A 14,730-nucleotide genomic window follows, 5' to 3' on the forward strand; every position below is an offset into this window, starting at 1 on the left:
AGTATAAATGTGACTATAGTCGTGTTTTGTCATGTCTACAGGGCTCTAATAATGCTTTGTTCATTTTAATCTGAAAAAAATTATTTGTCTACCCACCAACTATATGTGGTTTAAGTTTTTATTATTTGCTATTTAATTATTATTATTATATTTATTTATTACTGATTGATTGATTTTCTTTATTCTTGATTTATTTATTTTATTTCTTATTTCTTATTATAAGATATTTGAGAACAGTGGAATGTTTTATCAGAGCTTTTCTTGTAGAAAATCGGAACCAAAGCAAAGTTTATTCATTTTTCTGTTTTTAATAAATGCGTTTTTTTTTGTTTTTTTTTTGGAAAACCTGATGCGGCCCAGACTCGCCCAGACTCTAGCTCCAGTGGCCCCCAAGTAAATTGAGTTTGAGACCCCTGCTTTAGGTCATATAGTGTATTTTGTCCAACCACTTGTTTTCCAAGTGCGCTCACCGTTTTTTTGGTGAAGTTCTATGCACAAATGATGAAAATTCACAATGTTAAAGAATCTTTCAAATATTCCTGGATCCAGAAAGTGATCCAGATCCCCACCCCCCAATTGGATCACTTCTTCCATATCCCATTTGTGTCAATTACTGAAAATAACATCCAAATTCATTCAGAACTGTTCGAGTTATTTTGAATGCAAACAGACAAACACCAACTCCACGCTGCGTTTGCACTTAGTGGGGGTAACAAAATAGAACCAAACTTTTGTGGATGTGAAGGGGTCTACTGACAGGGTTTGCTTTGGGTCCCCAAATTGACTAAATATGCCGCTGTGAAGGGATACAACTCCGACGTGGATGTAAAAACAAAACAACCCGGAGGCTCTTGTGTGTGTTAAATTGTGCCAAACCACAAGTGACTTCAGGCAGTGAAAACATGTGCAAAATACACAAAACAGGCAGCATGCTGATTATTAACATGGTGATTTTCAGCTTGTATCATATTATGGCAGCAATATAGAGACATTATCGGTGCTGCTGGAGGTGGTGGATTGGTGCACTAAGCCTAGGAAACATTTGTGTAGATATATCACTCAACAATAATAGGATCATGTGTGATTATCCTCATTTAGTTGTAAGAGCTACAAGAGCTTACTTAGGAGGAGGTGGCAGTGGTGGTGAAGTTGAGCTACTTTACTACAGATACTGTATAGTATATACACACACTGGATACTTCAGTACATCATGTTCCGTTTTGATTGTACTCATTTCACTAAAAAATGTATGCACAAGCTTTGCAGTGGTGTAGAACAGTACTGCATCGGTGTTTAGAGCGGTCCGTGACCTCATTTAACTTCTTGAGAGGGTCAAAATATTAGGAACCCTGAACTGTGATGCAGTGTACTTGTACAAATGTTTAAAATGTTTTATTCTGGGCATGCACTGCAATGCAGGCCCCCATTAATAGCTGCCAAGACTTTTCTCAGAAGGAGGTGTGGACAGGGCCGAAATGCAGGGCTAAAAAAAATAACTTTTTTTTGTTGCAAACTCCTCCTCCTGGTCTCAAAGTTTTAGCTAGCTTGATTTATTTTGGTGAACACGTAGGAATCTTTGTCCCCTTTCCAAAACTGTCCCTCTTATGGCTGAGAGATGTACGGATTGCCTTCTGTGGCCCCTAGAAGCGACATAAGTCTATAAATTCTCCCAATGACTCCCATGTTAAAGACACTGTCTTTTGTTTCTCCAGATCTTCAATTATGTCTGTTTTCTACTCGTCCTCTTGTAGTCATTTCTCAACCGATTTGCAAAACGAGCAGATCTACGCGAAGCTCCGACCCTCAGGCCACTCACGGTCATCTTGTGGCGTCAATATCTCGAATCATATGGCCGTAAGAAGCTTCTGTTCGACATGAGGTATTCAGGCTTTTCAGTAATTTGTGCTAATTCATTGTCAATATGGCCGCCACCTGCTGCAGTAGAATGGAGTTTACACCTTTTCTCCTTCTTCTCCCAGCCCCTCCCTTTTAAAACGAACTGTGCGATTACAATGATTCCCTTCCCAACTGATACCATACATCTCATGGATCTGGGAGATTTTAAAAGTTCTATGTTTCTAATTAACTTTAGTCATTTAAAATGACTGGGGTATCAAAATATCAACATTGTCATAGAATCCATCATACAGGATTAAGCTGCGTTATCATCATGTCAGAAAACGATAATTTGGTATCGACGCGAACCTCACTCCTCTCTTCCCTTTAGTACTACATGACAATGCAAAAGTGCTACATGCAATTGTAAAACAACACACTTGATGCTATGTTGCTAGGTGCTAGCATGCTAATTGCTAGCATGTTTGCATGTTAGCTAATTTACTCATGTCTAAAGGCAAATACACACATGGCATGATGTAGGGACACTATGGGACTTCCTTAACAGTTTTGGCACTTGGTGCTTTCTTCCTAGATGCTACCATGCTAATTGTAAGCATGTTATCATTTTGACTTTTTTATGCATATTTAAATGAAAATACACACATGGCATGATGTGTGGACACTATGGAACTATGGCACTTTCGCCACTTAGTGCTATCTTGCTAGGTGTCACCATGCTAATTGTTAGCATGTTGGAATTTTGGCTATTTTGCTCCTGTTTGAAGGCCTACATACACATGGCATGATGTAGGAATGTTTTCTCTGCACTTTTGGTGCTAGCATGATATCTGTTAGCATGTTGACATTTCAGTTGTAATCCTCACATCTAAAGGCTAATACAGACATGGCGTGATGCAGGGATATTGTAGGACCGCCTTGACGCTTTCGCTATAGAGTGCCAACTCGCTAGATGCTAGCGTGCTAACAGTTAGCATGTTTGCTTTTTTGCTAAATTCCTCATGTAATTACACACAGCATTGCTCAGCGGTGTTGCACAAAATGTGGTTTAAATGCTTTAAAATGTTTAAAGCTAAACCAAATACATTCATATAACAATATATACACTTCCAATTTAAATATGTAATATTAGAAAATGGCATATTTATGGAAACGTTACAATTTTACTAACTTTACAATTACAATTTCTTAAAAGATTTAGTAATGTTTACAAATATTAATAATGATAAATAATGATGCTTACAACTCTTTTCAAGACATCCAAAGACATGTATTCATGTATTCATTTATTTATGTATTTAATGTAACTACTCCCACTAATCAACTAATATTTACTTGTTAATATTATTATTACAATTATTTAAAAAAATTATATATATATATCTTAACTTTAATTTAATTGATTTATCAATAGAACATTGTTTTTAATATTTCATTATTTTTAAACATTTGACATATTTGCTGCAGGGAACACAATCTTGATTATTCATCCAGGAAAATGGTAATCATATCCAATTACATTTTTTTTTACAGAAACTGTTGTAAGAAGTTCTTGACTCTATTTTCACATTTATTTCCACAACATCTTAAAAGCCTGAACCACAAAAGGATAAGTCCACATGCAGGAATGCATGCAAAGGCTTGACTTTGCATGAGAGGACAAAAAGAGGACAAAAAAACAGAAGAAAAATGGCAAATTAAAGAGCAAGATTGCGCAATATGCACGCAAACAAATAAATGAGCCACATTGTAGAGGTAGATGATGACAATTTATTGTATGAAAATATGCTTGTACAAAAACAAAGAGTGGGGTGCAGTGACAAGATGGACAAGAGCGCAGCATTCGATGCTCCTCAGTATCACATTACATCAGTACCGGCTCTCCGGACGTGGACCGTTTCAGAACCGAACTTCACAACAATAATGAGGAGCTATGTGATGTCCACTTGTCCAACATTACATGATAAGAGACAACAAAAACACAAACTCACCTTTTTTTGCAGGTATAATTACAAAAATGCTGACACATCATACTCAAATACAAGTAGGATCTACAGTAAGTAGAGTTATAATACCCAAAATGTGCAGCATTTGTGTAGGTGTCTTCTAATAGCAGCTCTACATGGTTCTACACATGAATAACTAGACTACTGGCTTGCCTCTCTCGGTACCGGTCCAGCCAGTCTCTGAGGTCCGAGATCCGGTACCCCTCGGGTCCCCTGCCCCCCTGGTAAACTATTTTGCCCTCCTGCAGGATATAAAGTCTGTCGAAGTAAGCCCCGTAAGCGGCGTTGCAGGGGTTCTCCATGCCGTCGACCACCACCAGACACCCGGGCGCCTCCAAGCGCATGAGCTGCGCTGCGCTGAGCCGGTCCTTGAGGCAGCGGTGCTTGGGGATCTGGTAAGGCGCATCGGTGCTCACCCAGCCATCCGACGGGTGCGCTTCCTCGATGTACACCACCACAGAGTCGGCGATGTCCGCGTTCTCCCGCACCAGCCCCTGGAAAGCTTTGAGGCGCGCCATGAAGGGGGGTCATGTGCAGCTGCCAAAGTTGAGGATGAGCGGTCTGCTCTCCCGGGCGTAGTCCAGGATGCGCCCGCGCCGCTCGTCCTCCACGCGGACCACCTCCGTGTTGGGCGCCCCGCGGCCGAGGTGCGCCGCCTTGAGGAGGTCCAGCTTGTGACCGTGCCACACCGCCTTGAGGGACTCCAACGTGAAGAAGCGATTGGAGTCTGATATGCACAGAGGAGGGTCCATGGCGTCGCTCTCCTCCTCCCGCTCCTTCATCCTGAGGAAAAACCTCTTCCTGATGCACAAAAAGTCGAGGAGCCAGAACATGAGTGCAGCCAGGAGAAAGCGGGGCAGCAGGACCAGACACACCAGAGCATTCTTGATGGCCTTCATGGTGTTCATCATGTGCCGCCCCAAATGTGCTGCCTGGAAGTTGGGTGACTTGCAACTTCACCCTCTTTTTATAGCAGCCAGCCACAGGTCTGAATGAATCACACCCCGCCTCCAAAGTGGGGCCGAGGCCTCACATGGCGGGGATTACCTTCTGTCAACTCCACTGCTTTGAGCCTCCGCCAAAAAGAAGTCAAATTACCGCACCATTTGAAGCTGTGTGATGACTCAAATTGTCTTGTGTGTGTGTTTTTGCTGCACTTTTATATATCTGGACCATCTGTAGATGAATATCCAGTCATGTCACATCCAGGCTAATGTCACATGTACGTTAACAAAGGAGGTGTGACATTATTGATTTTCAAGAGCATGCAAAACTGTCTTGAAATGTTTGGCTGGTGGTATTGCATAACCACAAAATAAACAGGAAATCCTAATATTGACCTGATATTCCCAAACATTCGTAACACTCTGTCAAAGCCATATTTTAAGTCACAAAAAAGGTAAGGTAATAATATGTAGGTAAGGTAATATGAATGGATGGGGTGAAGAAATATGTTATTCTATGGTTGAAGACGGATTTGGAACATTTTTGCAACATTTTTTTCCCATGCATAGGAAATAGAAATAGCATGTGGCCACAAAACAACACAGTGAAACCTTGGTTAGCGTACGAACCGTCAAAAATTGTCTCGGTTTGTGTACAATATGGTGTGCTTTTTGTCGTGAGTCCAACAGTGTTTGTGATGTATTTTTTTAAGCACAAAATGTCCTTGTTAGGGGCGGCACGGCGGTCTAGTGGTTAGCGCGCAGACCTCACAGCTAGGAGACCAGGGTTCAATTCCACCCTCAGCCATCTCTGTGTGGAGTTTGCATGTTCTCCCCGTGCATGTGTGGGTTTTCTCCGGGTACTCCGGTTTCCTCCATAGGTATGAATGTGAGTGTGAATGGTTGTTTGTCTATATGTGCCCTGTGATTGGCTGGCGACCAGTCCAGGGTGTACCACGCCTCTCGCCCGAAGACAGCTGGGATAGGCTCCAGCACCCCCGCGAGGGAAAGCGTGAGGAAAAGCGGTAGAAAACGAATGAATGAATGAATGAATGTCCTTGTTAGCATGGAAACCAGAACCAGAAGTCCTTGTCCCCCAGTTCCGTTGCCGGTCTATTACATCAACAGCAATTGGCTCTGTTTCTTCACTAAATAACACTGATAAGCCACAAGTATCTGCTTTTCTTATTGATCACAAATTTCACAATACACCATAATGGAGCCAAATAAAGTTGAAAGTACAAGTATTTTTATAAAAATGTGAGAAACACTATGGAATTCAAGAACTCGTTGCAAAACACAAAGATGGTGTCTGTGTTGATCTCTGCTTGTCACTTACATAGCCATCTTTGTTTACAATAAAGTCTTCAATAAAGGTAAAAATGGATGTCCCTAGTTGGAATTGCATTATTTCTTATAGGAAAAATGAACTTGGTTTACCTAAGTTTCAGATTAAGTTGGACCTTTTGGAATAACTTAATGACGCTAACCAAGGTTTCAAGATACAGGCAATGTTTTAAGTAGCATTCAGAATCTTTAAAGTTACTAATTGTCATATAAGTGTAAAAAGAAGTTAACTGCCAGATAAGGTAAAAACAATGGAACATAACATAACAGAAAAACAACATAGCACTCTTCCTTAACCTTAATGGTAAATTTGAATTATTCTTGTTGTATGTAGAGGCTCTTCAGGGGTATTTTTTGAAAATGTTTAATTCTTACAAAATGTGCAATAAGAAATTAACCACTGTCTTGTACCTTACCTTTGTTATCAACATTGTTTGGGAGTAACGGCGTTAAAAATAATAGCATATACGTATAAAGCCACTGTTTTCCACTTACAGGCGATCTAATTAATTCCATCTATCTATTCTTTTTCTATGTCGTATATCCTCACTGGAGCCTATCCCAGCTGTCTTTGGGCGAGAGGCGGGGTACATCCTGGACTGGTCGCCAGCCAATCACAGGGCACATATAGACAAACAACTATTAACACTCACATTCATACCTATGGACAATTTGGAGTCACCAATTAACCTAGCATGTTTTTGGAATGTGGGAGGAAACCGGAGTACCCGGAAAAAACTTCACACACGCACAGGGAGAACATTGAAATGAAACTGCACTGATATATTTATTAACCAACTGAAAGTCACTTCAGTCACCATTTTTGATTGTTGCTAGACAGCTAGTCAACAAGGTGTGGTTGCTCACTCTCGGGAAAGCACCGCCCCCTACCATTCCAGGAAAGAATCACAAGCCAGGATCTCAGCCCAAAGCCTAATCTCATTAAACAGCTCTCAACAGCATACACCATTACAAAGCTAAATCCAAAATCTGTTACATATTGGAAGCATTGTTTTTCCAAAAAGTAATACAATTACTTTTCTTGATAACTCCTTACTACGATCGTCTTTTTTTTTTTTAAGACAAGAGCTAATGGCGATCCTGACAAATAAACGGATCTCATTTCTTGATCCCTCTCAAAGAAAAAGACTAAAACAATCACAAGATTGTTGCACTAGAAGATGCACTCAATGACACTGTAAATGATGTATAGGGTGATTGACAAGTAACTGACTGTTTTAAAATACTTTTTGCGTAGGTTCCATGATGTATGAGAATTAAATCTATGTTCTTGTTTTCTTTTCAGTTTGATTATTTTGTTTGAAATTCGAAAGCCCTACAAAAAGGGCTGGACAACTTATACATGTCTCCTTTCCCACTTTTCTGACCTATAAATGTCATTAGAATGTAGTATTCTCATGTTAAACGATGCCAAAGTTTCAAATAATGAGGTTTGCGTATTTGGAAGTGAGCCCTGAAAGAAGTTTGGGATGGCTCAAAACGCTGTGATTCAAAAGGCGTGGTAAAACTGCCCCTTTGTGACATCACAGAGGGACGGACTTCCTTATATATATTAACTTGGGTTGCTAATATCCTTTTCCCACCACAAATTCCACCCACATTCAGTTACCGATGCTGTAGAAAACTTACTATTGAGAACCTTCGGACTGAACAGTCGCCACTTCTGGATTGGATTTGGGATCCAACACATATGGCTGTATGTTAAAAGCATTTACAGTACATACATTTACAGTATGTAACAGTACAGTACATTACAACAGACCGTTTTTGCGGGAACCACAAAATACAGCTGAATATGTGCAGATTCTGGAAGAACTAGAGCGCTTTCTGTGCTGTAGCTACTCTTAGGAGTCCACAACCCAATATACAGAGATGAAAATTAGCATAATATGTCCCCTTTAAGTAGTAAAACTGTCCGAAATGCAATACTGAGAGCCATATCTGCAGCCAGATATACAAGACAAAGAGTCAACAGGCAATGATCAGACAAGCTTGATGAAAATGAAAGAAATAAATACTATCCATGTTCAGTGGCCACTGTTTGTTTTGATTGCTCAATAAAGACAGAACACACATAGTGTACACGCGCCTGATAATCCACCGCAATGCCTCAGGGAGTTGCTGACAGTAGCATTCAGCTGTCTTAAATTCAGACTTAGAAATGTGTGATTGTCTGGTAAGATGATTACCTAACCACAAACAAGATAACCGTTCCAAAAAAATAAAAAGCAGATACAACTGTGCAGTTGATACTGTATGTCTTTGTCATTTCTGTGTATTCTAAAGATATAAAAACAGCTAAAAAAAACACTTGAGAGTGCACGTAATGTGAAACACTTATTCCAATTATAAAACACCACACCACATTCAACACCTTGCCACACCACATCAGCTCGTCACTAGCTGGCTAGCAACTAGCTTCACCACTTCACTTGCCCACAGTGCCACACTCACAATGCGTCAGGCCACTACCAAGTGGTAATGTTACATTATAACCTACATTATAACATACTTAAAAGGGACAAAATATGGTAAGTGTTACATGTTATCATGAATGTACCTGTGACTACATGGTTACAGCATAATACCGTATTTTCCGGACTATAAGTCGCACTTTTTTTCATAGGTTGGCTGTTCCTGCGACTTATACTCCAGAGTGACTTATAAATGAAACAACTGTTTATGTTACATAAACACAGGACACCTTTTCTGTTCATGTTTTTTTTTTTGTGTAGCTGAATAACCATTGTGTTCAGCCTGTTCTCTATTCTTTTATTAATGTCAGAACTTGCCTTCCAAGAGGACATAATGTCTGTTTTGGTCAAGTTGACCTTGTGCGACTTATACTGCAGTGCGACTTATGTATGTTTTTTTTCTACCTAATTATGCTTTTTTTGCATTGTGCGACTTATACTCCAGTGCGACTTATGTGTGTTTTTTTTCTACCTAATTATGCATTTTTGACCTTGTGCGAATTATACTCCAGTGCGACTTATGTATGTTTTTTTTCTACCTAATTGTGCATTTTTGACCTTGTGCGAATTATACTCCAGTGCGACTTATGTATGTTTTTTTTCTACCTAATTATGCATTTTTGACCTTGTGCGACTTATACTCCCGTGTGACTTATGTATGTTTTTTCTACCTAATTAGGCATTTTTGACCTTGTGCGACTTATACTCCAGTGCGACTTATGTATGTTTTTTTTCTACATAATTATGCATTTTTTGCATTGTGCGGCTTATGTATGTTTATTTTCTACCTAATTATGCATTTTTGGCATTGTGCGACTTATACTCCAGTGCGACTTATGTATGTTTTTTTTTTTTACCTAATTATGCACTTTTGGCATTGTGCGACTTATACTCCTGTGCGACTTATGTATGTTTTTTTCTACCTAATTATGCATTTTTGGCCTTGTGTGACTTATACTCCAGTGCGACTTATGTATGTTTTTTCTACCTCATTATGCATTTTTGGCATTGGTGGACTTATACTCCGGAGCGACTTATAGTCCAGAAAATACAGTATATAAAATCATTAAACCCCGTTGGAGGTGTAGCAGTCTTTGTCAGCAGCATAGGTGACCTGTCTCTTTTTATATCTTTGGAACACACAAAAAAGAGATGTGTTTATGTGTCACATAAGGATTGTGGAGGATGGGCAATTTTTTTTTTTAAAAGTGCAGTTATTTTTTAATGCACTTAACTGACAACTTGCTGTTCTGTAATAAAAGCGTTGTGCATACCCATGACATTTGGGAGTAGTAATAGTGTATTCTTGTTTCGTCTTGTGACCACACACATAGGGGTCATTATAATTAAAAACACACTTTACACCACTCACAATAACACAAATGTCAGTCAATATAAAAAAAAATCCACAAGAGCACATGTATGGATTGTGAGGTGCATGCCCAAGCAGTATATGGAACTATATAAAAAATGTAAAATGCAAATGCCAAAAGAGCGCTTATCATTTTTCTTTCTGTAAAATGTATTTTAATCCTCAAGATGGCGCCTTAGATGAATTTTTATATGGCTGAAGGCAATTTTCCTGAAGTGGACATTTAGTCCAAGTGGGTCATATATGATTACAAAGCTGATTTTTATGGTGGTCTGCACTCCGAGTGCTTTTAGGATGTATATATTTAAATAAAACACCACATTGCTGCATCTCCTTTGGCCTTTCCACAGTGTCTTAGGAGCCATACAAATGTGGTCTTCCAGAGAACCCCAGCTCCTGTCACCCCCTTATTGCTCTGCTCCCTGGAAATCATCCCCAAGAAGCACAATAGACCATATACAAAATACAGGAACATGAAGAAAATACTATGTAAAAAGTCAAATTTCTGATTCATGTACTTATTCATGTTCTTATTCATACTTGTACTGTTCATCCGGCAACAATGGCAGTGCACTTCAACACCGCCATCACTGATTTTACCCTCACCTCTTCACCATCTGGTACATGGTGCCTACTGCCAAGGACAAGAGCAAACTGCAGTGTATCATTGGCTGCGCTCAGAAGGTGATTGGACGCAATCTGCCATCCCTTCTCTTCCCCCCAGGACTTCAACGACTCTTGGACCTTGGGGGTGAGCAGACAAAGATAAGGATTCCTACAAACACTCTATGTTTGTCCAGTCCATTGAAGTCAATGCTACATGGATATAGCACCATTTCACACCAACAGTTAATTCAAGGATCAGGTTCAGAGCCATCCATTAAAAACTCATGGATGTCATGTTGTTACTCACAGTAGAACCTGCTTAAGTTGGTCCTGCTTATGTCGCTAAGTCCAAAATCGACATTGCCATATATAGCTGACAGCTTTTGATGGGGACACCCCTAAAAATAATGACATTATGAACCTGCATTTTATCACAGAAATGAACAAAATGCAGCCACTTGATTGCCACTTGACGAAATAGTACAATCAAAACATAATGTACAACAAAATTACCACAGCAGGTGTGTTAGATATTCAATTCCATATGAAAACATCCATCCATTTTCAATATCTCTACAGGGTCAATTTTTGTTGAGAATCATTGATGTCACAGATATCAGATGTTCCAACTTTATTACAGTATGTTTTCTATTCTCAATTGCAACACTTAATTTCACCCCACATTTATTTACCCAGACCACAATATTTCCAGGAAGCCAGACTTTTTTTTGTGCCTGAACTGAACATCATAAATAATATTGTCCCATGACTCTATTTAAAATGTTTTGTACCCGTCAGAAAAACAGACTATGTTAGGATATGTTTAGTTGATGGTGTTGACACAGTGAGAGCATACCGTATACCTGTATCGAGACCCTATGCAGGTCATGCAGGAACAGTCTGTTCAGCATCTGCGCCTTCACATCTGGACGTGGACATTAGTCATTACTGGATGAAAGCCAATCACAGTACCGGTGTGTTTATTTAACAAAAAAAGATTGAGGGAGCACATGGTAAATTGGTTAAGTCGTAATCGCTGGTTACAGTAAATCCATGTCATGGATGACTGCGGGGTGTAAGATTTAAGATGGGGGGAGATGAAAATCTTTTGTCCCTTGACTCACACAGCAGACAGCGGGGGTTGATATCTTTGTCAAAGACCAAAAAAAAAATATGTCAGGATATGTTATGAATATATTATTTGCTGGACTGCCTGTAAAAGCCGACAGGTTGCTGTTCTGTATAAATGACACTGACACGGAATGGTTATCCCAAAGTTGAATATTCAGTTAATTCAGTGGGGTTGTATTTTGTATATTTTCCACATGGTGACAACAATTACAAGAATTTTCTACAATCAAGAATTTTTCTACATCACACGCTGCCACTAACATTGTTGCTCTGGTAGTGTAGTGGTTCATAAAGCTGGTAGCTCGTCCGTACTTCCCCTGAAAATGCTTATATAGATGGATTTTGGCAGTCAAGCAACTTGCAATTTGTGTAAAATCCTTTTGTAAGTTTAGAATAAATAAATTGGAGGCTAATAAGTTAACTCGGATATTGCTATGCTTAAAGCGACAACTGTCTCTTGTGTCCTTTCAGCTAAGAGACGTGCAATATGGTGTAAACAAAGAATAATAAGAGCTTAACAGCAACTATAGGGGTGTTATTTCATGTCCACAGGACTCTAATAATGGTAAAAACAAAAGAAAGACAGGTTTTCAATGCTCTGACTATGAAAATATTCCATATGTCAATATTGAATCCCACTTTGAGTGAATTCACTTATGGTCACTTGGGGTCTAGAACAGGGGTGCTCACACTTTTTCAGCATGCGAGCTACTTTTAAAATGACCGAGTCAAAATGATCTACCCACTACAAAAATGCAAAACATCTATTTATTTTCAAATGTATTGAGGATTATTTGTACGTACAATGTATGTTGATGTACCTTACATAACCAAATGAGCCAATATTGCAAAACACACATAATTAACTATTAACATTTTTTGTAATTACCTGAGTTTACTTTGATGACTTGCACTGAATTGAACCAGCCAGGGATGCATAGTCCGGACAGTAGCTGCTGATAGCCAGCCTCAAGCACACTTCCAAATGTTTATCAGTCATGGATAATATCCGTATCATAATATCCGTATAATATTCCATATCCGTATGGAAGTCATATGTTTTTTGCCTTTTTACTTGGTCCAGTTTTTGCCTTTTTACTTGGTCCAGCTCCTTCACTCATTTTAGTGACCATAAACTTTAGCGAGGGCTTAAAATCTCGCAATTCGCCGACTAGCTTAGCACTTTGCATCGTTGTTTACGCATGAGCGGTGACCTAAAGGTCAAAATTCAGTTGTCATCTGATTGGTTGTCCTGTATGTCAATCAAGTAACGGGGATGGATGATAGGCTGACATCGTAAGTTCTGCTGCACTTAGAGACGTTGTTTGATTTGATTGGTCGCCCGAAGGGCAACATTCAGTTGTCATCTGAATGGCTGCCCTGTATGTCAATCAAGTGACGGCATTGATGCTGGGATGATATTTTTTAATGTCACGCCGCGATCGACCAGCGATCGACCAGTACCACCTCCGCGATCGACCGGTAGATCGCGATCGACTTAATGAGCACCCCTGGTCTAGAACAAATTAACTGCGATAAACGAGGCACTACTGTATTTTTGGAATGAAACAACAACTCAATGTTTTGTTTTCATTCATTCATTCATTCATTCATTTTCTACCGCTTTTTCCTCACGAGGGTCGCGGGGGTTCTGGAGCCTATCCCAGCTGTCTTTGGGCGAGAGGCGGGGTACACCCTGGACTGGTCGCCAGCCAATCACAGGGCACATATAGACAAACAACCATTCTCACATTCTCACACTCACATTCATACCTATGGACAAATTGGAGTCACCAATTAACCTAGCATGTTTTTGGAATGTGGGAGGAAACCGGGATACCCGGAGAAAACCCACGCATGCACGGGGAGAACATGGAAACTCCACACATTCCGAGGGTGGAATTGAACCCTGGTCTCCTAGCTGCGCGCTAACCACTTGTCCACTGTGCCGCCCCATTTTCATTCAAATGAAGGCAAAATAATGCTCAATTGTTTGAATGACCCGACCAGTCCATGGTGTACCCCGCCTCTCGCCAAAAGACAGCTGGGATAGGCTCAAGCATAGAAGCCTACGGTTACTGGCATGGCCACACAGTCAGGATAAGGGCATAGAAAATGGATGGATGTTTGAATAACCTTTTTTTTTATGAAATGCAGTATAAAGCAGAAAGAAACACCTCAGTTCCGGTAACGTTAACTGTGATGAGTTGAGCCGCTGACCGGAATGTTCCCGTTCATACTTCCATGTTTTCATTATTAGATGGACATTTACTGCACGTTCTTTTACTTTAACCCTATTTCCCCTCCTCCTCCTCCCCCCTCCTGCATCAATGCCTCTGTATCATCTGTACCCTTTGCGTTCTCAAAAGAAAACTGTTTTCATGGGGAAAAAAAAAACATTCCCACCTGCTGTTACCAAATCTGCTTTGAGGAATTACTCTTTTGTTGCCGCGGCTGTGAACACCCAGAGACGTATTCTTACTTTTACCTCCCTTAAACTTTGCTGGAGTTCTTGGCAGCGGCTCGGGGTTCAAGCGAGGACAATGCAGATCTGGGAAAACAGCCCCCTCCAACCTTTTTTTCGGCTGCTTACTTATTGACGTGGCAGGGTTCCAGAAACCACAACTGATGAAATATCTCAACGACTAGCCGGCAAAACAGATGTACAACAAGTATGGAAGCTGGTTGCCTCAGTCCCTTTCAAGTCTCCTACCTTGAACGTAAGAGAATAGCGGATACAAATCCGCTTCTTCCCAATCCTCGACTTCACCTTCCATGACCTGATCTAAATCAAAGCGCGCAACTTCAATGAACTGTTGTTGCTGTTTGTAACTAAGCAACATGCCAAACAATCAGGTATATTCTAACATCTTATAACAATCTGCTTCATCTTGCCTATCAAGATGATTCAGAGTAGCGTGTCTAAAAATGTCTAAAATAATACAAAAACAGTCAAGAATAAGATGTAAATA

At 40.0% G+C, this 14,730-nt stretch overlaps 1 protein-coding gene across 1 annotated transcript; it reads right to left on the minus strand.

Annotated features, from left to right (window-relative positions):
- Positions 1-3,622: 3,622 nt before the first annotated feature.
- dio3a (iodothyronine deiodinase 3a) lies at positions 3,623-4,918 on the minus strand. The gene has a single exon (XM_058091484.1). The coding sequence runs from the start codon at positions 4,772-4,774 to the stop codon at positions 3,986-3,988; it is 789 nt and encodes a 262-aa protein (XP_057947467.1). The 5' UTR covers positions 4,775-4,918; the 3' UTR covers positions 3,623-3,985.
- Between the last annotated feature and the right edge of the window lie 9,812 nt (positions 4,919-14,730).

The sequence above is a fragment of the Doryrhamphus excisus genome, chromosome 13, assembly GCF_030265055.1.
Source record: "Doryrhamphus excisus isolate RoL2022-K1 chromosome 13, RoL_Dexc_1.0, whole genome shotgun sequence".
In the NCBI taxonomy this organism is placed as follows: Eukaryota; Metazoa; Chordata; class Actinopteri; order Syngnathiformes; family Syngnathidae; genus Doryrhamphus; species Doryrhamphus excisus.